Source organism: Galleria mellonella, unplaced genomic scaffold (genome assembly GCF_026898425.1).
Source record: "Galleria mellonella isolate WM207_F2 unplaced genomic scaffold, CSIRO_AGI_GalMel_v1 utg65, whole genome shotgun sequence".
Lineage (NCBI taxonomy): Eukaryota > Metazoa > Arthropoda > Insecta > Lepidoptera > Pyralidae > Galleria > Galleria mellonella.
The window spans coordinates 9185368-9210648 of NW_026442138.1; the positions used below are offsets into that span (position 1 = coordinate 9185368).

General features: G+C 33.4%; 2 protein-coding genes across 2 annotated transcripts; both read right to left on the reverse strand.

The window, feature by feature from the left end:
• Window positions 1-279: 279 nt before the first annotated feature.
• LOC128202007 (uncharacterized) lies at window positions 280-1419 on the reverse strand. The gene has a single exon (XM_052900770.1). The coding sequence runs from the start codon at window positions 1417-1419 to the stop codon at window positions 280-282; it is 1140 nt and encodes a 379-aa protein (XP_052756730.1).
• A 753-nt stretch (window positions 1420-2172) lies between these two features.
• LOC128202008 (uncharacterized) lies at window positions 2173-3962 on the reverse strand. The gene is made up of 3 exons (XM_052900771.1): window positions 3526-3962; window positions 3444-3493; window positions 2173-3146 (listed from the first exon to the last, which is right to left on the reverse strand). The coding sequence occupies exons 1-3, from the start codon at window positions 3612-3614 to the stop codon at window positions 2191-2193; spliced, it is 1095 nt and encodes a 364-aa protein (XP_052756731.1). The 5' UTR covers window positions 3615-3962; the 3' UTR covers window positions 2173-2190.
• Window positions 3963-25281: the final 21319 nt, after the last annotated feature.

Here is a 25281-nt window from a genome sequence, read left to right on the forward strand (position 1 = left end):
GGGAAAACGGGTTTCAATTTGAAAATACCCTTGAAAAACGTTTTATCTTTTCATTATGACCAATATTATTACTAGAAATTAAGGAAATAGCAGATCTATGATTATTTAAGGTTCCGTAGAATGACCCTGATTGGAAACATTCTGTCAAAAAAATTAGCAGGGAACTGAGATTAACTTCATAAAAATCACAATGATTCTGATTACAATATTCCCACCATTTTCTTAGACTGGAATTATACTGCGATATAGTATTCCGAGACAAGGAAGAGATCATAACATCTACAGCTGCTTTTGGTACTCCCTGCTTGGAAAATCCTTCCCGGATAACACGCTCGCTACCAAGAAAAGTTGACCATGTAGCGGGTGAACTGAACTGAAAGTAGAGATAAGGAGATATTTATTAGGTCTAAAAGTTACAGATTTCGTTACAGATAATGATTTAAAAAGGGGGTACCAAGGCTGTGATGGCCATTGTGGTACAACCACTATGCCTGTAGCTCTATCATGTATAATTTTGTTTAGTACCTTTAATATTATAGCGAAAGGAGGAAATGCATAGAAGAAATAAGTAGACCAGTCCAAAGTAAAAGCGTCAATATTATAAGCATCGGGATCTCTTTTCCACGATATGTACTTAGGGCATTTAGTATTAACACGAGATGCAAAAAGGTCTATATCTGGTTTACCAAATGTATATACTATTTCTGAAAATGCATACGACGCTAATTCCCATTCAGTATCAATATTTAGGTTCCTCGATTCTCTATCGGCTTCAGTATTTAATGTAGATTTAATATATGAAGCAAAAATGAATATTCTCCTTTCCTCGCACCATTTCCATATTATATTTGCAATATGATTTAAATGCGGGTATTGAACTCCGCCCATCCTATTAATGTACGAGATCGCTGTTGTATTGTCGACACGCAAAATAATATCACAATCTTTTTTTGTGTTAGCGAATGATTTCAGTCCGAGATAAACGGCTAGTAATTCTAAATAATTTATGTGGTTAGTACGCTCAATGCGAGACCACAAACCACCAGCCTTCTCATTGTGACAGGCGGCACCCCATCCTGTCAATGAAGCGTCAGTAAATAGTTCCATTTCATATTTATGTTGTCTAATACGATTACTAGCTATTAGAATATGATTTTTCCACCATATCAAATCATCGTGCAATTTATTTGGAATAGCCATAAAAGCATTGTAATTATCTGCATTACGCTGAAGTGCCATATATTTAGCTCTTTCTAGTGACTTCGTATGTAGCCATCCATAGGAAATGGCAGGACATGCAGCAGTAAGGGAACCGAGAACTCGCGCAAATTCTCGAATGCGTATAGATTTAGTAGTGAGTAACATCTCTAAATTTTTGAGTATACTATTTCTTTTTCGATCGGGTAATTGCAAAGTCATCGACTTGGAATCGAGAACAAATCCTAGGAAAGTACACGAAGTACTTGTTTTCAAACTACTCTTTTTATAATTTATTACAAAACCTAAGCTTGTAAGGCATTCTTTAGTATTACTTATATTATTCAAACAAATCGCTTCCGAGTCTCCTAGTAAAAGTATATCATCCAAATAGCGTACTGATTTAAAACCACGAGCTCTTAAGTGAGTCATAACGGGCTGTAAAATTTTTGTAAATATGTAAGGCGCAGAACATAATCCAAACGGGAGTGCAGTGAATTCGTATTCCTTCAAAATAAAATCGTAAATATTTTTTATGGCTAGCATGGATTGGGACTAAAAAATAAGCATCCTGCAAATCAATATTGGCCATAAAAGACCCTTCAGTTATTAGTTTTGTCGCCGTCCTAATATCTTCCATCTTAAAATGTTCGACACGAACATATTTATTTAATTTTTTAAGGTTCAATATAAACCTCATGCTACCGTCACTCTTTGGCACTAAAAATATGTCAGATAAATATTGTCCCTTAACAGGATTGCATTTTTGTATGGCCCCTAATTTTATCAAATGTTGAATTTGTTTTTTAAGTGCAATTCGTTCATTAGAACAAAAAATACGTTTTGGATATTCACTTGGACTCTGTTCTGGTATAGTAATAAATGGAATTGAATATCCTTGAATAGAATTTAAAATAAAGTTATCGCTTGTAATTGAACGCCAAGCGTGTAAAAAATATTTCAAGCGACCTGCATATACCTGAGATTCTGTATTTAATTCCGCGACCGATCGGCTGCTGGTCGCGGCTTGTAGACTGGTTGGCGCCGCGCTGGCGGCGGCGGCGGTGGTTGCGGACGGCGACTGTGTGGCGCCGGTGCGGCGACTACACGTCGCCGATTCGCATATGAAGTTTTGTGCCCACCGGCTCGTTGTTGCGAGTTGGTTTGACTGGCGCACTGACGTGGTCGAGCCGATGGGCCCCTGAAGTTTAAACCAGAGCTGGAAGAAGAGGCTGTAGCTTGAATTAATTGACTAGTCTTCTTAATTCCTCGAGATTCCTTCACTACTTCAGATAAACTCTCTCCGAATAAGAAAGTATCTCTCTTCCGGTTTTTAAAAGTATCGGCCAAAGATTTGTCTACTAATGGAATGATGACTGACCGACGGGTGTCTGTTTCTGCGTAGTGGGAGTCTGCGATAAGTTTTCCCGTATCGCTCAATATGCGAATAACTTCGGATATAACAGGGTCTTTCTTTAAAAGAGCCGTCATGGCCTTTCCTAGGGCTGATAGTGCACGTCCGAGCTGATCTTGTTTACAAATCAAACGTTTATCGCGGAGACGGCAAGGCTCAGGAAGCATAGCATGGACCTCTGGGTTTAGAGTGGGTGCCTTTAAGAACGGCAAATTTTTAGGAAACAGATATTTCTTTATAAGTTCTTCTCTATTTTCCTTTCTTAAGCCCTCTATTAAAATTTTTGGGAACCTTGTTGCTATATCTTTATATATTTCATCACCATATTCAGTAATTTCCGATTCATTTTCTCCTAAGGCTTGTAATAATTCCGAGTCAATGCATTCTGCGACTTCCTCATTATTCTCAGTTACAGTTAAGGGTACTTCCTTAGGAGGAAGGTCTTGGTACGAGTCAAGATCCGAGAAAATTTCTTGCTGTTCGCTTGAAATATTACCCACATTAAACAATTCAGTTTCTCCAGGTACCGGATGTTCTGGAAACGAATGTTACGTATTAATCCTCAAATTCACTAGGATTTCTTTTAATTTAAATAACAAACACGTCTCCTTCACTAACAATGATATTAAGTAATATTCATTGTAATAATTTATTTATAATAAACTCAATAACGAATTTTTAGTCAAGGAAAAAATAAAATAAAACAATATGTGGGTAAGTTCGATCGTGCAAAATATGCCAACGATCATAATTGATCCCGAAGAATACAACGGGATTAAAAAAATTATATCTCGAAGAATTCAACGAGAAATAAATTTGTGATAATAATCACCTTCGATATGTACATCATCTTCATCGCTGGAGTAAACAATACGCTTAGTGCTGGAGTAAACAATACGCTTAGCTTAGTACGACACTGTGTTTTAAGAAGCTTCGCTTCATATTTCTTCATTTTTCTTGACCAACGTTCCTCTTTCGATTCTTCGCGTTTGCGTTTAGGCATTTTTTTTTTTTTTTAGTTTTTTTTTTTTTTTTTTAGTTTATATATTTATAAGCTTGTGCAGTCGGCGCGAGCGCACGGACAAGAATGAGGCTGGGTCGGAATGTGTCGGCATAGGAGAGTGACAGCAATGTCATTATTATGTTTTTATTCCTACCCTCTGAATGCTTGTGCGAAGGGTTGCAGCGTAGCGAGGCTACTACATGGTCATAGATAAATCTCGGAAACGAAGTCAAGATAATAAACAATAAGCTTATAAAAATTTTGTAGGTAATTTGAATAGAATTATTTTGTTTAATTCCGCTACTGTTACTATAATGTGTGACTGCTAACGCTCGGAGATCGACCACTACATTTACCATCAGAAGTTCCACAACCTTGCATATTAGCCATCGATCTCCGATTGCCATTTTGTTCACACACGTTTTGCGATACGTGTTAAACCTTTAAACGAGGCATCTTCAGATAAATTGTTATAATTCTAATCATATAATCATGGGGGGAAGGGATTGTTAGCAATGGAGTTTGATAGCCCCATTGTTAGCAATTTGCCCTATTAGGTCGACCTCCACTTGGTTCCCCCTAGAAACCATCGTGAACAATTCTTATTGAATTCGTCACGATGTGCTAACTGACCTGCTTCATCCTCACCTATCATCCTTCACTGGTGCCCCGCCGGTGTATACCGTTAGCGCGGGTGGGGTTACCATTCCATTATCACCCATTAAAAATCAAATAACCAGTGATATGGATTTTCGCAAGATAACACCTACTTCAATAAAATATTAAGAAACATCTATTTATCCATCTATTTAAAAAAAATTGCTCATTGATAACAGTAGTAGGATGTAGTGTATCTATGAAGCATCTCGTATGTTCACGACTCAAATCACTTTTTTTGAGCAATATATATTTGTTTCAAAATCAATTGACTAAAATGATTGATAAAATGATAATATTAACAAACTAATAATCTTAAAAAAGTAATTATATGAAGATGAATGACATCAACCCATCAAGATGGAGTAGGGGTCGGTTGTTATAGATTGTCGTGGGTCGGGTCATGACCGGCAACCAATTGATATTCGGTGCGGTGTCTTGGAGCAGTAATACAATCTCTTTAGCGAAAATATGTATGTAAATACAATATAGGCAAAGATAATTTTGTTCTTCAGTAAACTGTGAGCGATACCTAAATATGATATAAAAATTCTAGTAGTATAAATTATTTTGACCTGCAGTTATTAAATTACATATTATATATTCTACGATGAATTTATTTAATTTTAACTTTTAGATTTACATACCATACGTTTTTTTGGTTTTATCTTATACCTATTTAAAAAAAAGTAAATTATCCTTTGGCAAGTAATGCATATCTTATTATTGCAAGTGACACTCATTTCTCTTAAACTCGATACCGATTTTCACGATTGTTTTATTAGTTTAACTTTCAGACGCAATGATCTTATGTTATTTTATAAAAAATAAAACCAAAGCTTTAGTAATTAGTCCTTTACATGTAAATGGAATTATTGCATCTCTGAAAATTATCAAAGATATTGAAGCTTAGGTTATAAAGTATATAGATTGAAAATATAAAAAAAAAAAAAAACAGAATGTTAGAGTGAGAGAGACCATAAGATATTAAGTTGCACAATATACCTGATTATAAGAAATACATGAATGCTTGTTATTTTTGCAATTTTAAATTCATATAAATTCAAATCAGTCATGCACACATTTACACAATACGCACACTAGTGTATTTTCTTGTCTCGTTTTTGTAATTGCACTGCCAGTTTGTCAATATGTAGTAATTTTTTTTAACGAATGAAAATTAAATAGTGGCCCCGCTTGCGCTATAGGTATACACTGGCACAGCACCAGCACGATGATAGGTAAAGATGAATCAGGTCAATTGGCCTGTCATAACGAATCCATTATTTTAATTAGACGTGATGGTTTCCGTGAGTCGACCTGTTATGGCATATTGCTAGCAATAGAATAGTGCTTTTTTATGGATGATAATGGAATGGTAACCCCGCCTATGTTATCGGTATACGGTGACGGGGCACCAGTGAGGGACGTTAGGTGAGAATGAAAGCAGATCAGTTAGCCCATCGTGATGAACTCCATAAGAATTAACCATGATGGTTTCCAGAGGGAACCGCGTGGAGGTCGATCTGACGGGGTATATTGCTAGCAATAGGGCTGTTAAGACCCCATTACTAGCAATGGCATAGTTAGAACCCATTACTAACAATCCTTTTCCCTCAAAGTACCTACGTATTAATTTACCAATCAAGTACCAAGGTCAATAAGGCAATGGTTCGCAATACTTTAAATCAATAGCAATGAGATGGTTAGCCCAAGGGAAATCATTTACTTTTGGGTTTATATAAATTAAACAGACAATAATCAAATAAAGAATCAAAAATTAATTTATTTACAAATGCGAATATGAATTATTTGTTGCGAATCTAAAACTACCAGAGGGAGATTTTGTACAAAAGTCGATTGCTTGGGTACCTCTGTCCCATTCGTGTTTCAACCGTGAAGCAGTTGTGTTTGCATGGCTGTGTTTCAGTTTGAGGGGTGGGATATGGCGTGAATTTACTGGGTACAGAGGAATAATACTTGAGTCCTCAGGAATGGAAACGCATAGGGGTATCATGGGCGAAACAGTATACTCTGTTATGTCCATGGTACTGCTCATGTCTATAGGCGACGGTTACCACTTTCCATCAGGTGGGCCGTCAGCTTGTTTGCCATTCTAAGTTGTATAAAAAAAATTGAGAAATAACTTCTCTAACATCATCATTACTACACCGCCATCACCGGCTTTATTGAAACCGTGTATTTACGTGCTCACCTCTTATATGTTTTAGTGCTTGTATATAGCTTTCGCCTGCAACTTTGTATGCGTGATAATAAAATATACTTTCTTAGATTGAATTCTAGATAATAACCTATTAAACAACAACATCAACAACAATCTAATAAATAATAAACAACAGAAACCTTATTTATTTATTTTTTAAATTGATGATAATGGAATGATTACTCCACCTGCGCTAACGGTATACATTGGCGGGGCACCAGTGAGGGGTGATAGGTGAGAATGAAGGCAGGTCAGTTAGCCCATCGTGATGAATACAGCAGAAATTCAGCACGATGGTTTCCAGGGGGGACCACTTGGAGGCTGACCTTATAAGGCATATTTCTAGCAATGGAACTAATAATCCGCATTACTAACAATCTCTTCCCCCCACCTTATCTATTTTCATACAGTAGTTTTTTCATAATACTGGAACAAACGTGTGTTTATCGATTTACATGTAAAAAAACTGGATCAATTAAAATGCAATTTTTGCATTATATTGAGCTAAATATTAGCCTATATATATGTTACAGAAAATTTAACAATCACCCCCTTAAAGAGAGTAATTAGATATTATCCCTTAATATGCGTAAAATATTGTACAATGCAAACGAAACTGCGGGCACAGCTAATATTATAGTATGACGTAATCAACAAAGAGTCCACTGAGAGATACCAGATAAAGTTCCATTCATGCGGAAAGCAGTGGATCTGTTCTTGACTGAATCAATCCACATCGTGCAAACAAACAAATCGATTCTCGATTCGTAATCGGATTGCATTGTGTGAATAATTCTCTTTTGATTAGTATTGTGTTATATTTAGATCACTATACATGCCTCGAGAAAATGAGCGTGATTTCGTAGTTTCTCTAGCAATTTCACGAAATCTCCAATACCGTTACCGTATTGTTAGTAACACGATCTACCCGTGGTCCTCCCTGGAAACTATCGTGCTAAACTCCAGGTGTACTCATCAAGATTAGCTAATTGAATTGCCTTTTCATTCTCACCTATTGTACCTCACTGGTGCACCGCAAGCGTATACTTTAATTCAATTATCATCCATTAAAAAACGACAAATGCTCCGATTCAAACAAACCTTTTTCGCTTCCTTCACATTCATCAACATATTCCTACAAGCTAGTATAAGAGTACTTTTAATGTACTTTTTACAATTTAAAAGTAAATATAAAGTATTTGTACCTATAGTAAATACAAGTTACAGGATACCAGGGTATAATATTACCACGGGCATCACAGTGGATACTGTGATGTCCATGCTGCTGTTCATGTCCTCTTACCAGTTTCTGTCATTTAGGCCATCAATTTGCATAAAAGGAAACATTTAGTAAAGTCCGACTTGAATAGTTTTAATATAGATTGAGTGTACTTGCGTCGTCAAACCCATCTATGTGGGGGAAAAGGAATTGTTAGTAATGGAGACTGAGAATCCTATTGCTAGCAATATACCCAACCAGGTCGACCTCCTCGCAGTTCTCCCTGGAAGCTATCATGGTTAATTCCTGATGAATTCATCATAATGGGCTAACTGGCTTGTTTTCATTCTCATCTATCACCCTTCACTGGTGTTCCACCAGCGTATCTCGTTAGCGCAAGTGGGGTTACCATACCATTTTCACCCATCAAAAAAAACCCATCTATGTGTAGCAAAAATGTCTACCACCAGTAAATATTCCATATAGACGTACCATACTATGACAATAACATGTTCCCAAAGGCTCGGGACAATGATGCCTTGATTGCTGTCATTACATTTTATGACATCGTTCGTATGGGCAAAGGAAGTGTTTTATTTTAATCACCGACCTATTTAATTTTTGTTTTAATATTACATGTAATAGCCGCTGTAGAGCGAAGAATTTTTAACTGGAATTCTCTTCCTTTTCATATCCTATATTCAATATTAGAAAGTGTTTAATATTGCATTATTTCATTTATTATAAACGTTAATAGACTTCAACAATTAGTCGATTCTTAATTAGTCTTTATTTAGTATGTTATGTAATATTTGTGCCATTAATTATTATATCAGCCGTTAACCGACTACTGTTAAACATAGGTCTCCTCTTTGGGGAGTTATCTTCGTCATTACTAAACCAATTTTAATAATTTTCTAACAATTGTTAGGGTTTACTCTGGCGGTAATCCCATATTAATTTTGTTATCATAAAATGCTGTTTTTGATTATCAAAATAATTGGAGGACCTATTAAGAGGGGGACCAACTCATCTAGACAAGGTACAAACGCATCTATTAACGGAATGATTTCGGTCAGCGTTTGCATAAGAATGAGACAATGCACGGCGCTATCTCATTCTAGCACTTGGACTCGAGCGATAACGATTCTATCAATAGATTCTATTTCACTTTGTTCAGAGGAGCTGGCACCTTTTATAATTTCTATATGTCTACTCTCAGTTCTCAGACATGTCTTTAGATGTATCTAAGAGCTCCGCTCATATTCAAAGTTGGGCACTGGACAATTTTGTGGGCACGCGGTTCATGATTAATTTAACCTCATTTTTAAAAATAATGAAAAAAATAATTATATTAATTAAAATCGACTATTTTATTGTACTTGTTTTAAATTATAAACGTGAAAACTCATGATAAAATATGTTGCAATAAATTAAATGTATGTGCCCGAATTTAATCAAATAATCCGCTTGGGAAAGTGCTAGATTATGCGCACTAATTTGACAATTCTGTTAAATTGTTAAACATATCTCTTCAAAGGATTTAAATATTACCCAGAATAATATGAGATAAACAAGTGTAAATTGTATTCACTACTCGAAGATTCGTATATTGTCGCTACAGGATATATGGACAGATAATGGCTGAGACGACGATATATGAAATAGAGCAAGACAGCAATATCGGGCATGTTATTCTTTCTTATAAATGCGGTAATTAAAACGTATCAACAAATACATTTGCCACTGGAATAGGGAACTGAATTTTTGTAAAACATTACTGTTGTGGATACTAGTAGCCTAGGACCGTCACTTATGGCAGTCTATGAAGAAGGCTTATGTTCAGCACTGAATTGGTGATGGTTGACATGATATTAATGACTGCTGTTGGTAAAATTATGCTTAATGCTAATAACCTTTATAGTGCAGTGGTTGCCTACCATTTGCTATGCATAAATTAGGTCCAATTCAATTCATTTAAGATTTTTATTCTGAATTGGCTCCTTTCTTGATTATATCTCCAGATGTACGTTTTTTTTGATGGGTGAAAATGGAATAGTAACTGAGCCTGCGCTAATGGGATTCGCTGGCGGAGCACCAGTGAAGGGTGATCGATGAGAATGAAAACAGGGCAGTTAGCCCATCATGATGAATTCATCAGGAATTAACCATAATAGTTTCCAGGAGATACAGTGAGGAGGTCGACCTGGTTGGGTATATTACTAGCAATGAAATTTTTAGTCTCCACTACTAACAATCCCTCCCCCCCCCCTGATGTACGTTGATCGGTGCCTCAAAACAGAGGGTACCCTAAGAAGCATGCGATTGGTTTGATTGTGTATTTATTATAACACTTATAATGCGTCTGCCAATTAACGAAATAAAAGCTTTTATCTTTCAAGAGAATACGATGGTATATTACAATAGGTCATTATTATTTTAAATTACAATTAGCGATGACAAGTTCCGATACTCTGAATTTAATTATTAGGTTCCGTGTCGACCATCCGCCATTGTAATTACACGAAAAAGGGTGCCTCGAAATCCTCCGATCTTCAAAGTATTTTTTATCGTAAACGCCACAGTGATGGGTTTTGTTAATTATCTTAATTATTTATGGATGAGCCACGCCTTGTATTTATGGTTAAGTTGCACTTAATTATAATTATATTCTATCTGATATTATAACACGTAAGTGATTATGTTTCCAGTTTTTATAGTTAAATTAAAATATTCTCCTATTTAAGTTATAAAGTCTATATTTATTTATTTACTAAATGCACGAAACACCTTAAAAAAACATTTAATAGTATTAATAGAAAGAAAGTGTATCATGATACACATCATTAATAAGAAATCTTATATTTGAACATTAGTATAACATTATTCGCCGTGTGGTCCCGGCATAGAATAGGCCACCCCTTCCTTTCCTGTGGGTGTCGTAAGAGACGACTAAGGGAAGGCGAGGGGTGGGCTGCAGCGTCCCTCTTAAAACATGGCGTGAATTCACTGGGTACAGAGGAATAACATCTGAGTCCCCAGGAATGGCAACGCATGGGGGTATCATGGGCGAAACAGTATACTCTGTTATGTCCATGGTACTGCTCATATCTATAGGCGACGGTTACCACTTTCCATCAGGTGGGCTGTCAGCTTGTTTGCCATTCTAAGTTGTATAAAAAAAAAACATTTCTAGAAGCCTAACTTCGGTTGTCAACGTGCCTGCTAAGCGTGGCAACTACTGGCAAAACTCCCCTTATGGGGAAGGCTTATGTTCAGCAGTGGACAGTTAACGGCTGAAATAATATAATAATAACATTATTCAAGCATCATATGTACTGCTAAACACCAGCCTCTCCTTGGGAGGTTTTGCCAGTAGTCGCCATGGTTGGCAGGCGGATGGTCCCAGCATAGAATAAGCTACCCCTCCGTTTTCCGTGGGGGTCGTAAGAGACGACTAAAGGAACTTAATGTTCGAAGGATGGCAGCAGCGTCCCTTTTAAAACATCATTAAAAGCTTAATTGCAGTTACCAATATTATTGAATAGAAATATTAAAATAATAATAATAAATAATAATAATAAATAATAATAATAATAAATAATAATAATAAATGATAATAATAAATAATAATAATAATAAATAAATTCTTTAATCAAGGCAACCAGGGCCCACAAAATTTTAACAATATTAGTTTGTACCAGATATAAATTATTAAATCAAATTTTGACACTTATAATAAATAACATTATCTTAACCTACTTTTTTTGTATGTTAGCCAGCATGTGACAACAAAAGACAAATTACTAGCGCTAAATATTAATTATCGCCTTGCCTTTTCACATTTATTTGTACGAGTATGTACTACTACTGTACTGTACTGAGTACTGTACTGTACTCAACTAGCACCAAGTAATGCGGCTAAAATATTATCTAGACTACCTTTCAAATACTTATTACAAATACAAACGTACATATAAAAATGTTTTTAAGTATATATCTGTATTAGTTATCTTAATCTTCGCTTAGTTTGGTGCTAGATAGTACTATCGAGTGTTAAAAATTTTAAAATTGTAGTTTCTAAAAACAGAATTTATTTGTGGCAAAGGTTATTTTAATTTAAAAACTACACCACTGAACTGATTTTGATAAAATTTTCTATGAAGCCAATCTATAATTATCTATAAGTATATCCTTTTAGTTAAAAAAATCCAAATTGGTTTATAACTGACGGAGTTATGAGGTAACAAATATATAAAGTATTATATATAATTTTATATATTAAATATATATCATATATAATATATAAAAATCCCTCTTTCTGATGTCGATAGTATTTTATATAGATATTTCATTAACTCATAAAAAATTAACATTACTTATAATCTGGAACATACAGCAGGTATGCAGATGAGTTTAAGATACATCATCTCAAAGTTACGAGTTTGAGCGACGGACCCAAGAGACTTCCCAATGAATATCACAACGGAATGATAAAAAGGCAATTAAGATAACTGTCACGAGTTTATGTCCCCCTGACTTTCCAGCGTTACATTTTCTATGCTAATACTCGTACTTTAAAACTAATATTGGGTTTGTTATTCTCATGTTGAACTGTTAAAATTTCTTTCAAATATGCCATAGATCGTAAGATACGATTATGTTAACTGGCCATTCGATACAAGACTTTCTAAACGATACCGTTTTGGTGTTATGTGTATAGGTATTTAGAATGATTACAAACTCATTTAATTTAAAATTATGTTTTACAAAAAAAACGACATTAATTGAGACAAATCAGTTTTTTATTCAAAGACTTTTTAAATCAGATTTGAAAAATCTATTACTGAACCGATTTTGGCAAAATTTTTACCGGTAAACAGATTGGTTTGATATATTCGGTTTCGTTAGGTATAATTTGATTGTATTTTTCAACTTTGTTAACCTCATAACTTGGTCAGTTATATTTTTTTTTACAACTCAAAATGGCAAACAAGCTGACGGCCCACCTGATGGACAGTGATAATCGTCGCCTATAGACATGAGCAGTACCATGGACATAACAAAGTATACTGTTTCGCACATGATACCCCCCATGCGTTGCCATTCCTGAGGACTCAGAAGTTATTCCTCTGTACCCTGTAATTCACGCCATATCCCACCCTTCAAACCGATACACAGCCATGCAAACACAACTGCTTCACGGTAGAAACACGAATGCGACAGAGATACCCAAGCAATCGACTTTTGTACAGTCTCCCTCTGGTAAATCGATCGAATCGATTTAGTAAATACATCTTTTATTTGAAAGTATATATTCCTAGATCATGGTCTATAAAAGTTTTATCAAAATCAGTTTAAAAGTTTAGTTTTTATAATAAAATTACTGATTTTTCCAACAATTAAAGTCGGTCTCTAATATGAATGAACACAATCTTATATTATTTATCTGCCGAGCACCGGACTTACTCTGGCACAGATGTTGATCTGAGGAAGTAAATAAAATAACGAATTTAATATAGTAAAACTTAAGTATGGTCGAATAAAACGAGTAGTCTATGTACTTTATAGATTGCCCGCTATCTATAATCTCACGATCGTAATGATAACACAGTTGCAAAACAGGAAATACTACGTATATTCTTAACTAGCTGTATCTCGCGGCTTCACTTGCTTGAATCAGTATATAAAGTATAATATATACTAAGTTAGAATATAAACTACACATGTACCAAATTTCATTCAAATCTGTTTAGTAGTTTTTGCTGAAAACTGATACAAACATAAATCCATTCGTCTATCTATCCACCGTTATAATCTTTCACATTTTAATATTAATAGAATACGTAACCAGTTGTCAAGAGCAATACACTTAGGGGAACAGAATGCTAAATAAATAAATAAATTCACGTTAAAAAAAGTCCATGTTTACTCTATGAATTTATTACAAAGAGTAGTCATCACCTTTTATATTTTATATATTTCTGTATCTATGTATATTTTAATAAACAATAACATTAAATGATTATAAATATATAAGGCTACTAGTATTAAGTCCGCCTTTTGTACCATATTTTATTTTGTTAATAAAGTTATTTTAATAAATACTCGTATATAAATAAAGTATTGAAGCCTCGTTTACAGATGTACCTACACATAAAACAAACTCATTCAGTAAAGCAGATGATTTTGGTTTGCGCAAAATAACTGGCTAAATTAAATTAATCTGTTTAACATCTCATTACTGAGTAAAGGTTAGCGTTATTATATAATTAAATATTAAATGATTCATGTAATGATGGGTATCTACTCATCATAATCGCCTTATTAAATGCGAGCTGGAGGTTATATTGACCAACAAATTGATATTACGCGTAATATTTTATTTTAAAAATATTAAAAGGCTTTACAAGCAGTACTATTTAATTTTATTTTGATATTTTAATCATAAATTGTATATTGGATTATCTTATGTATTAATCCTGGTGATTTTTTTATACTACTAAGGTGGCACACAAGCATACGGCCCACCTGATGGTAAGCGCTTACCGTAACCTATGCAATAAATTTCATTTATTTTCGCCAACATTAATCAATTTATTTAATAAATTCTTACTTTTTAATTTTTTATTTATTTATTTATTTATAGCAACAAACAGTCATTTACAAAAATAATTAACACAACATACATTACAGTTTTAGAACAATAGACCTTACAGTGCCAATAACAGTATTTTAAAAACATAGAGATACCATTTATGAAGTTCCAAGGAAACACACACGAAAATTTTGCAACAAATCTAAGATACTAATATATATACATAAGTATCAAAGATGAAGAAGAAGAAAGAAGAAGCACCAATTTAATTTCAACAACACTTTAAAATAAATACAACTAGTAGTATTAATATCTTTTTATGACTGTAACTAACTATTAAACTAACGAACTAATAATTAACAACGAAACTCTTAACATCAGAAAGAGACAAATTCACAAGAATAATAGCAGTTAATACTCTAACCTTGTTTCATTCACTTTGTTTCCCATGTATCTATACTTCACACTGAGATCCACATTTTCCGTTTATCTTTTAAGTTACCTACTGTTGTGTTAGTATTACATGTTTATTTGCTACACAAATAGCAGTATAAAATAAATTCGCCTCTGGAAACACATGCTCATTGTAACTATAGGTCCCGAGAGATAGGTAAAACCGTCATTCAAAAGATACCGGACCACCTACGTGTAAATACAACGTGCAAAGACCGAGCGGCGGTCATTTGCTAAAACAAGATAGTTATTCGCACGCGGTTATAGTGATCTGTCAAATTAATATGAACTTTAAAATTAAGTGCGTTAATTTAATTTTATTAGATGTCAATAAATATAAAAGTTCACCAATTGGAGGCTGTTTATAGGCAATATTAATCGGAAAGCCATAAAGTGGTGCCGTCGGTTGGACTGTAAAGTTATATTTAATGTCAATATTCATTTTAGTTGCGAAATTAGCTGCATTTATCGCCGTGTATCGCTTTTTTTGTGAGGGTTAACACTTTATTTGTATTGTTACATTAATTAGCTGTTTTTCTGACACACACAGATGAACATGTACATACATACCAGAGGGAGACTTTGTACAAAAGTCGATTGCCCCATTCGTGTTTCAACTGTGAAGCAGTTGTGTTTGCATGGCTATGTTTCGGTTTGAAGGGTGGGATATGGCGTGAATTTACTGGGTACAGAGGAATAACATCTGAGTCCTCAGGAATAGTAACGCATGGGGGGTATTATGGGCGAAACAGTATACTCTATTATGTCCATGGTACTGCTTATGTCTATAGGCGACGGTTACCACTTTTCATCGGGTAGGCGGTCAGCTTGTTTACCATTCTAAGTTGTATAAAAAAAAAACATGTGAAGTACGAAAAGATGTAAAAAAATATATACAAGTAGTTTTATTAATATAGAAATATAATCTTCCATTCTAAAAGAAGTTGAATTATGTTAAAGACTGATTAATTATTTATGCTAATGTCTAATAGACATGTCAACGCGCAATTTTTTCGGTGGTCTATTACTAAGACTAATTAAAATATAAATTATGGGCTAACTTAGGCTTTTAAGAATTCTCACGATAATGGAAAGTAACTATATAAATATAGTGATCTATTCTCGCTTCTTACATGTAGCTATAGCTAATAATATTGTCGAGTGAAGATATAGCAGCTAGTTTATAATACCTTTCAATGATTAAAAAGTGAAATTTTACTTTTAAAATTGATATCAATGATATGAATTTTGAACAATTAAATTATTTTATAATAATAATAAATAATCTTTATTTCACTCTTTGTTACAATATAATTTGAAGTCCCTAACTCCCGAGGTAGGTATGAAAAAACCTGTGTTTCAGGAGTTAGTGCCCTCTTCCATATGTTGTTGTTTAACATTTTTAGTGAAAAAAAAATATTACAGTTGCTATTGATACAATCACGTCACTACTAGTATAGGAAAAACTTTAATACCTATCTATGTTACTATTGTGACGTCACTAATAATCCAACAGAATATTATTTGTTTGTAATCTCGCTTCCGTCTCTACTAGTGGCCGACAAATAATAAATACCTATTTCGCAACTGTTTGCGAAACACAGTTGCGATGTCGGTTGAAAGGGTTAAACTAATAAATGGTTAATATGACACGACTTGTACACACTGTACAGATAAACTATCGTATTTTAAAATAAAACGAAGTGTTGTGACCAATTTCGAAAGTAGGTGTGATCATTTAATTATTCTGGAAACTTGTTCTTTTTAATGACATTTGTGTATGTCTATACGTCCATGTAGTTTTAAAATTCGACTTAAACGGAAATAGCTCCATTTGTAGTAACCAGAGCCGTCTTAGGTCATGCAAGGGCTCTGGGTTAATAGGTAGGGCCCTTTTAGAAAGTAAAAAAATAAATTCTTCCGATTTTTAATGAAAGTTTTTAAATTAAATTAAATCATGAATTAAAAACTATAAATACATATATATAACTAATTATAAAATTTTGCGGCAATTATAATTAGTACATGTAAATATTTAGTAATATTACGAATGTGAGAGTGAGTTTTTTTATTTTTTTACCTATTTAATTAGAATAAAAAATAAACAAAGAAAATAAATGCTAATGCATGTAATTTGCATGCCCGTAGTTAATATTTGGAATGGAGACGTACAGGATTATTTTTATCTCGGTCACAATATTCCGGACAAAGTCGCGGGCAAATACTACTTATTAATTTTGTTTCCAAAATATTACCTACTCCATTGTTTACAAAATTAGTATGCGACCAACGAGGAATTAATAAACTCTTTTAATTAAAAATAGAAAAAGAATTGGGAGCCTCCTTCCTTTAAGGTGTTTTTATTTCGAGCTTTTTTTAGAAACTTATTTAATTAGCAATTTAGTTATATTAGTTAGATTGATTAGGTCAATTATTGCAAGTTGAATTATAACTAATTCTTTTCAACCGATATTGCAGTAATTTTGCATACATTTTTATTTCTGGTGACAATAATATACTTAATATTATGATATTTTCAAAATGGCTGCCACCACAAGATGGCGGATGGTGTATATTTGTCAACCATATGGGTATCAAATAAAATTGCTTGAAGAGTAAGTAACGATAAAATGGAAGTGGCCACAACTACAAGATGATGGATTACAATATGAAAACATGTTTTTAAAAATTGCTTTTAAACAGATTTCTTATGTAAATAATGAAACCGTATTTTATGGCTCTTAGCAATCACGTGGCCCTGGATGTGGACCCATACGTCCCTGGGAAGTACGGGACTGGTACTACTAACCTATTCTGTGGTTAGTTTTATCTTCGATCTCTGCAATATATTTACTTTACTATGTATACCTTGTTTTATAAAACTAAATGTATTGCTTGTAGAACCAATGTACTCTTATACTGTGTTCATAGGTATATTGTATATGGATTTAAAAAAATTGGAAAATTTGGATTTTACCATAGACATAGATAAATTGTCGTATGCTAGCTTTTACCGGAATAAAAAGTAGCCTATATTTTTCTCTATGTAGTATGTGTATGCCAAATTTCATAGTGATAGGCGAATGAATATATATACTATTAAGAGTGAAGCTGTATAAGGTAATAAACAAACAAACTTACTTTCATATTTATAATATTAATTACTAAAAAATATGATTAAAATAATGTAAAATAGTGACTACAATGGTCGATAAGAGAATAAACCCCGCCCATATCGAAAATTTTTTTCATCACAAAAAATAATAGGCAGTCTGTTCTACATATTGTGTTATTAGAGAAAAAAAAAGTAATGAAAACACTGAAAAGGGACATATAAAGTCACAGAATATGCTTTTAGAATATTAGTAAGTATATTATCGTATAAAGACATACACACGTTACACCGTATGTCTCAAGAGTTACAGTTTTATTCTACGGACCTATGTAACGACATTTTAATGGCTCCTGCTGTTTCAAGTTTTTTTAATGATGGTCGGTTTATTTTTGTTTTATTTCAAAAGCACTTTAAAAGCGGCCTAAACAAACTTTGCCAGTACGATTTCTGTTATCAGAATGTTGGTAATAACACGGTTTTAGCAAAACATCTATTATTTGGATTCGAAGCTTAATTAACATAATTATACAGTGAGGTAGTATAATAACGTACCTCTTACCGTCTAGAAAGTTTCAGTGTTGAAATTTTTAACCGACTTCAAAGAGTGGAGTATCTAATTATTAAAACAAAATTGTAACTAGATAAAGTTAAGGGGGAAAGGGATTGTTAGTAATGGAGTTTGACAGCCCCATTGCTAGCAATATGCCTTATTATGTCGACCTCATCGTGGTTCCCCCTGGAAACCATCGTGAACAATTCTTGTTGAATTCATCACGATGGGCTAATTGACCTACTTCATCCTCACCTATCATCCTTCACTGGTGCCCCGCCGGTGTATATCGATAGCGCGGGTTACCATTCCATTATCATCCATTAAAAAAAAAAGTTAGATAAAGTTTGTATATAGGTTGTCACCTATGTTGTTAGTGGATTGTTATTATTTATTTCGGTATGACGTAAAAACTTCTCAACAAATACATGGTTTTTGGATTAAAATATAAATTGTACTCACGAGAATTTTAATAATAAAAACGAAATTGGCTTAAACCAGCTACCAAAGCTATGTTGCTTTCCACAGTTATTTTTTACATTTATTTCTCGACAAGTTTTTTGCACACTATTTCATGCGTGTAGATTGTAGAAGTAGGGAAACCAATGTAATAGCCCACTTCTAGATTGTGTATTAAGCTAAAACATATACTAGTTTCAACTGTGAATTACGTGAAAACCGCATCTAATTTGGTGTAGTATTTTTGGGTGATATCGAAATAAACATGCAGATAGATAGATGGCAGGCCAGTCAAACAGAGAAAGTAAATTTCTAAGAATTATTGTAATATTGTTTTAGCCTCAATTGTTCTAATTAAGATCCCCATATAGTTTTTTTTTCTTAAATATCACCCATTTACAAACACCATTTAGTTATAATTTTAATATGTTAATAAGATATATTTAATTTGCACTCATCTATTATATTAAATTAATACGTTATAATCAGTAGCACTTTAAGCATCGTTAATATGGCATCCCACTGACTCAAATTTGCGGCCTTAGTTATTCATGTTTTGATAAATATATGTTTTATGCCATAGTGACAAATGTTGAGAGATAGCATTTAATATAACTTTTATTTATAAAATTACCTTTATTACCTTTTATTTTATTAATTATTATTTTATTTTTATTATTATTATTTAATTTATTATTATTAATTATTATTAATTTTATTTTTAAATTTATTATTTTATTTTATTACTTTTTTTACTTTTATTTTCCATTGTTTCGGCCTACCCTAATGGGAGACAGGCGTGACAGATATGTATGTATGTATGTATGTTATAAAAAATTTCATGTACCTAGTTCCCATGCACTTATATTAATTTATAAAAAAGCAAAACTATTTTAATATTATGTAAATAAGTACATAGTATTAGTAATAAATGACTAATGTAGTATGATATAAATCATTGCCTTGTATTTTTTTTATATGTGATTATTAATCTTAAGCTAGTGATAGTAAATTTTTAACAGATGATTTATATGTAAAGTGAAAAATAAAAAAAATGTCTTTAATGAAACATTACTTAAAATTAATAAATAACTCATACTATTCACTGTTGAATTATTCAGAATTTTAATTTATGTTCACAAATTATAATATTAATTTATGAATGTTTAAATAACTCTGATAGGTGAATATTTAAATAAATATGTACAATCGACGAATAGTCCATGATTGTTGGCGTTATAGCGTCATGATGACTTATTATACAAGTGTCATACGAGTACAAATGCGTGACACTCACGAAAACGGTATATACTCGTATACATTAAAAGATCAATATCGTATTATCGAGAGGAAAGGAATTGTTACCAATGGAGTTTGACAGCCCCATTGCTAACAATATGCCTTATTAGGTCGACCTCCACGTGGTTCCCCCTGGAAACCATCGTGAACAATTCTTGTTGAATTCGTCACGATGGGTTAATTGACCTACTTCATCCACACCTATCATCCTTCACTGGTGCCCCGCCGGTGTATATCGATAGCGCGGGTTACCATTTCATTATCATCCATTAAAAAAAAATATCGTATTATCTAATATACCCATATATCTAATATATATATATATATATATATATATATATATATATATATATATATATATATATATATATATATATGATATTAATATATATATACACATATATTAATATCATATATATATTAATATATATACACATTGCAGGTGCAATGGCTCTGGTGTTGTGGGTAATCATGGGCAACGGTAGTCACTTATTACATTAAAAAAGCTATTTTTTTTTAACAAATAGGCAAACGAGCATGCTTTTCACCTGATGGTAAGTGACTACCGCTGCACATGAGTACTCGCAATACCAGAGGCATTGCAGGTGTGCTGACGGCCTTTTAAAAAGGAATATGATCTTTTCTTGAAGGTTAACACGTCGTATAAGTTCAAAAATCTGTCCATGATGATTAATTGAACCGTTAAGGCTCCAAGAGGTAAGAAATGAATAAACAAACTTACTCTCACATTTATCATATTAAATGAGGATAAGGATTCGTCCAAAGTATTAATGTCTTATTTATGATTTTATAATAATAATTATCATTTTAATAATAAAAACAACGTATTTAATACTGTTTTATAGCATAATGTTTTATTCTCAATTTGCTAAGATTTCAGGATTGGCTTTGACAGAAACGTAGATACTGATAGGTAGTAATTTATTCTTTCATTTGGAAAGGTCTTTCTTGGGTTCGGCTTTGAATGACAGAAGGATAGATATGGATTTGGGTTGAGTTTGCAAGTTCCAAGCCTAACAGCCTGCCACGGACATTCTCTTCTTAGATTTAATTCCCTTTCAGTATTTACCTATACGCTGTAGTAGATTGTGATTGTATTAGGTACATTTTGTTTTATATTTATTTATATATTCTTTATTGCACTTGAACAATACATATAGCGATTAGTTTAACAACTTGTTAGCAAGGGAGAGCTTATCTCTGAAAGAGATCTCTTCCAGCCAACGTAGTGTTGTTTTGATTAAAGTACTTTATTTATGGAATTAAAAGGTAATGGCAGCACAATAATATAAATATATAATTATAATTTCTGCACATGATTATAGATAAGGATGAAATCAGGTCAGGTGGCCCAGGAGGAATTCCAGGAATTAACCCCGGCGGTTTATTCCTGAGGGGACCACGCGCGACCTGACAGAGTTTATTGCTAGCAACGGAGCTATTATATCTTATTACTAACTCTTCTCTCCCAGGGTTGGATATTAACACTGCAGCAAGAAATTGGAATTATTGGTATCCAGTTAAATAGAACTGAAATTTTTCTCCCAAAACACATGACTGAAAGATATCTTTAGAAAACTTGAATATCTGTTCTATACTAACTCGGTGCGTTCAGCTGTGAAGTTTTTTATGTAAGAGAATTGAGTTATAATAAATTAAATTAAATTTCAAGGGTCATCAATGCGCGCGTGACATCCCTATCGTTACAGACGTCCATAGACTACGATAACTCTGTTTACCATCAGCCGGGTCGTATTCTTGTTTGCCACCATAGTAGTACAAAGAAAAAAAATTATATAAATTTACACCAAGTATAGGCATTATGTTTAAATCGATTTGAACGTAAGTTGTAGAATGTATTAAAGCATATTTGCTCTCACTGTGGAAACTTAAACACAATTATTAGATAATTAAAATTAATTTCTACACAAAAAGCAGCAAAACCAGTTATTTTTATTTTAAAACTAAACTACGGACCCAATTTTGATGAAATTCTTGTGGAACTAATGTTTAAGTTTGTTTGAAGAATATGGCGTTAATTTACAGGGTACAGAGAAACAACACCTGAGTTCTCAGGAATGGCAACGCATGGGGGGTATCATGGGCGAAACAGTACACTCTGTTAAATCCATGGTACTGCTCATGTCTATAGGCGACGGTTACCACTTTCCATGAGGTGGGCCGTCAGCTTGTTTGCCATTCTAAGTTGCATAAAAAAAATCCTTTTATATAATATAAAAAAAATCAAATTAATTTACAACTGAGGGAGTTATGAGGTAACAAAAATAAAATAAAAATACAATCGAATTGAGAACCTCTTTCCTTTTGAAGTAGGTTGAAAATAAATACAGACAATAGAGTAGTTCCCATGTACTGTGATCGATAGTGTCAACAATAACCCTACGCTGTGGACCCACGTGTCTCGAAACAATAAGGGCACTTGGAATCCATATGAAATGTCATACATATAGGCACTTGAAGATAATTTATGAGTAGCACTTGAATGGTTGTTAGTCGACCCATATTTTGAAGCTTTCAGACGGTATACGTATTAATAAACTTTAACTAGCTACCGCATACCGCATGGCTTTGTTGACTTACTTTCAATGATAGGCAGGACTATAGGTGACACCAAAATATTTGATATCATTTTAAAATAGTGTTGACCGTTCTTAAAAGGTTAGACTCATAACCAAACGATAAATATTTTTTAAATTATTCGTTTCGTAAGTTGAAAACCAGATATGTATGAAGAGTCAAACGTTTCTTTAGGAAAAACTAATACTTTATGTATAATTTGCTAAAGCATTGGATAGGTTATAAAGGTGTTAATGATTCATTATTCTGTTTATTATTACTAGTGGTTCTGCGGTTTTCCCTGCGTGTATCAGCATATAAATCCTATGTTTTTTTTGATAGGTGAAAGTGGAATGGTAACTCCGCCTGCGCTAACGGGATACGCTGGCGGAGCACCAGTGAAGGGTGATTGATGAGAATGAAAACAGGTCAGTTAGCCCATCATGATGAATTCATCAGAAATTAACCATGATAGTTTCTAGGGGGAACCGCGTGGAGGTCGACCTGGTTGGGTATATTGCTAGCAATGGGATTTTTAGTCTCCATTACTAACAATCCCTTTGCCCCCTAATCCTATGTGTTAGGTTAGGATATAACCTACTTGTGTACAAAATTTTATTCCAATCCACATTACTCTTTAAGCGTGATTGAGTAACAAACATTACAAACTTTCATATTTATAATATGAGTAAGGTTTTTTTTTAATGGATGATAATAGAATGGTAACCCCACCCGCACTATCGGTATACACCAGCGGGGCACTAGTGAAGGATGATAGATGAGGATGAAGTAGGTCAGTTAGCTCATCGTGACGAATTCAACAGGAATTGTTCACGATGGTTTCCAGGTGGAACCACGTGGAGGTTGACCTGATAAGACATATTGCTAGCAATGGGGCTGTCAAACCCCATTGCTAACAATCCCTTTCCCCCCCTATGAGTAAGGTTTAAATATGCCATGGGAAGAGGACCACTTTTTTCATGACATTCAAGGTTGTATAACTCCATTACTTTTACCTACTGGGATAAGCAGGAGTGATGGAACATAAGAGACGAGCTGGACCAGTATACCATACCATACCAGCCGTTAACTGTTTACTGCCAACCAAAGGCCTCTCCCTATTGAGGAGGTTTTTACCCTACCCTATAAAGAGAGTTTTGTCAGTAGTTGTCACGCTTGGCAAGCGGGTTGGCGACTACAATTAGGTTTTATTAATGTTCTAAGAAGAACGCTGCTGCCCACCCCTCGACCAATAAGTTCCCTTAGTCGCCTCTTAAGACACTTATAGGAAAAGAAGGGGTGGCCCATTCTATGCCGGAACCACACGGCGACCAGTATGTATTATTATCAAACCAGACATTACGAATGCTTTAATTTTTATATTTTTAAGATACAATTAGAACCTCTTACTTACGTATGAACTATACAATTATCCGTAATATCTGTGTTTCTGCGTGAACTTGGTTACTATAAGTTATGAAACATACGACAGTAACTGCAATTAATAACAAAACTCTTGACAAACGTTCACATTTTGGCCTATCTGCACCCACGAATACCGCAAAATACTCGAAATGTCGGGATAACTAATTATATATGTAACTTTAGAAAATAGGGTGATGGGATATTTATGTCACAGGGATTAGTGTTTCCATTGCTAGCAATGTATTTTGTCAAGTAATGGTAAAAATGAAACGATGACCAATATGAGACATTTTATTGATTCTGATTTACAGATTGAGGAGAAATCTTTTGAAAACGAAAAAAAACTGTACAAGCTTTTTTAAAAGTTAAATTAAGAAAAAAGATATAACTAAAAGATGAAAAGACTTTATTTCATCTTAAAATAACCAAAAACATTAAGAGAGAGAGAAAGAGAGAGAGAGAGAGAGAGAGAGAGAATATGCTTTATTTAAACAACACATACATATTTAATACTGAGTGCAAAAAACGACCTTATTGCTAAAAGCAATCTTTTCAAGGCAAAGTCTAAACATAGATAATATGATAATGTCTAGGTAATGGATTTCCATTACCTAGACATATATTGTTATCCTATATTAGTAAAACACTACTTGTATCATCAAGTTTTATATTTATATAAAATGTACTTTTTAAACGACTTCAATTAAGGAGAAGGTTTTAAATTGGCATGTATTTTTTATGTTTTTTATCTTATAACTCCATCATTTATAAACCGATTTGGAAAATTCCTTTTACATTCGAAAGGATATATTTTTAAGTAGTTCTAATAGAAGTTTTGTCAATTTATATTTCACTGGGTTTGCCACGATTGAAATCAGACGAACAACAAGACAAACAAGGTAGGTTTTTGATTCGGTTGTGTTTTTTTTACCTCATAACTCCGTTATTTATAAGCAGATTTGAAAAATTCATTATTATCTGAAAGGACTTTCAGACAAATCTCATAGAAAATTTATCAAAATCCATTGAATGGTTTTTAAATTAAAATAAATGGTTTTTCCACTGGTCAT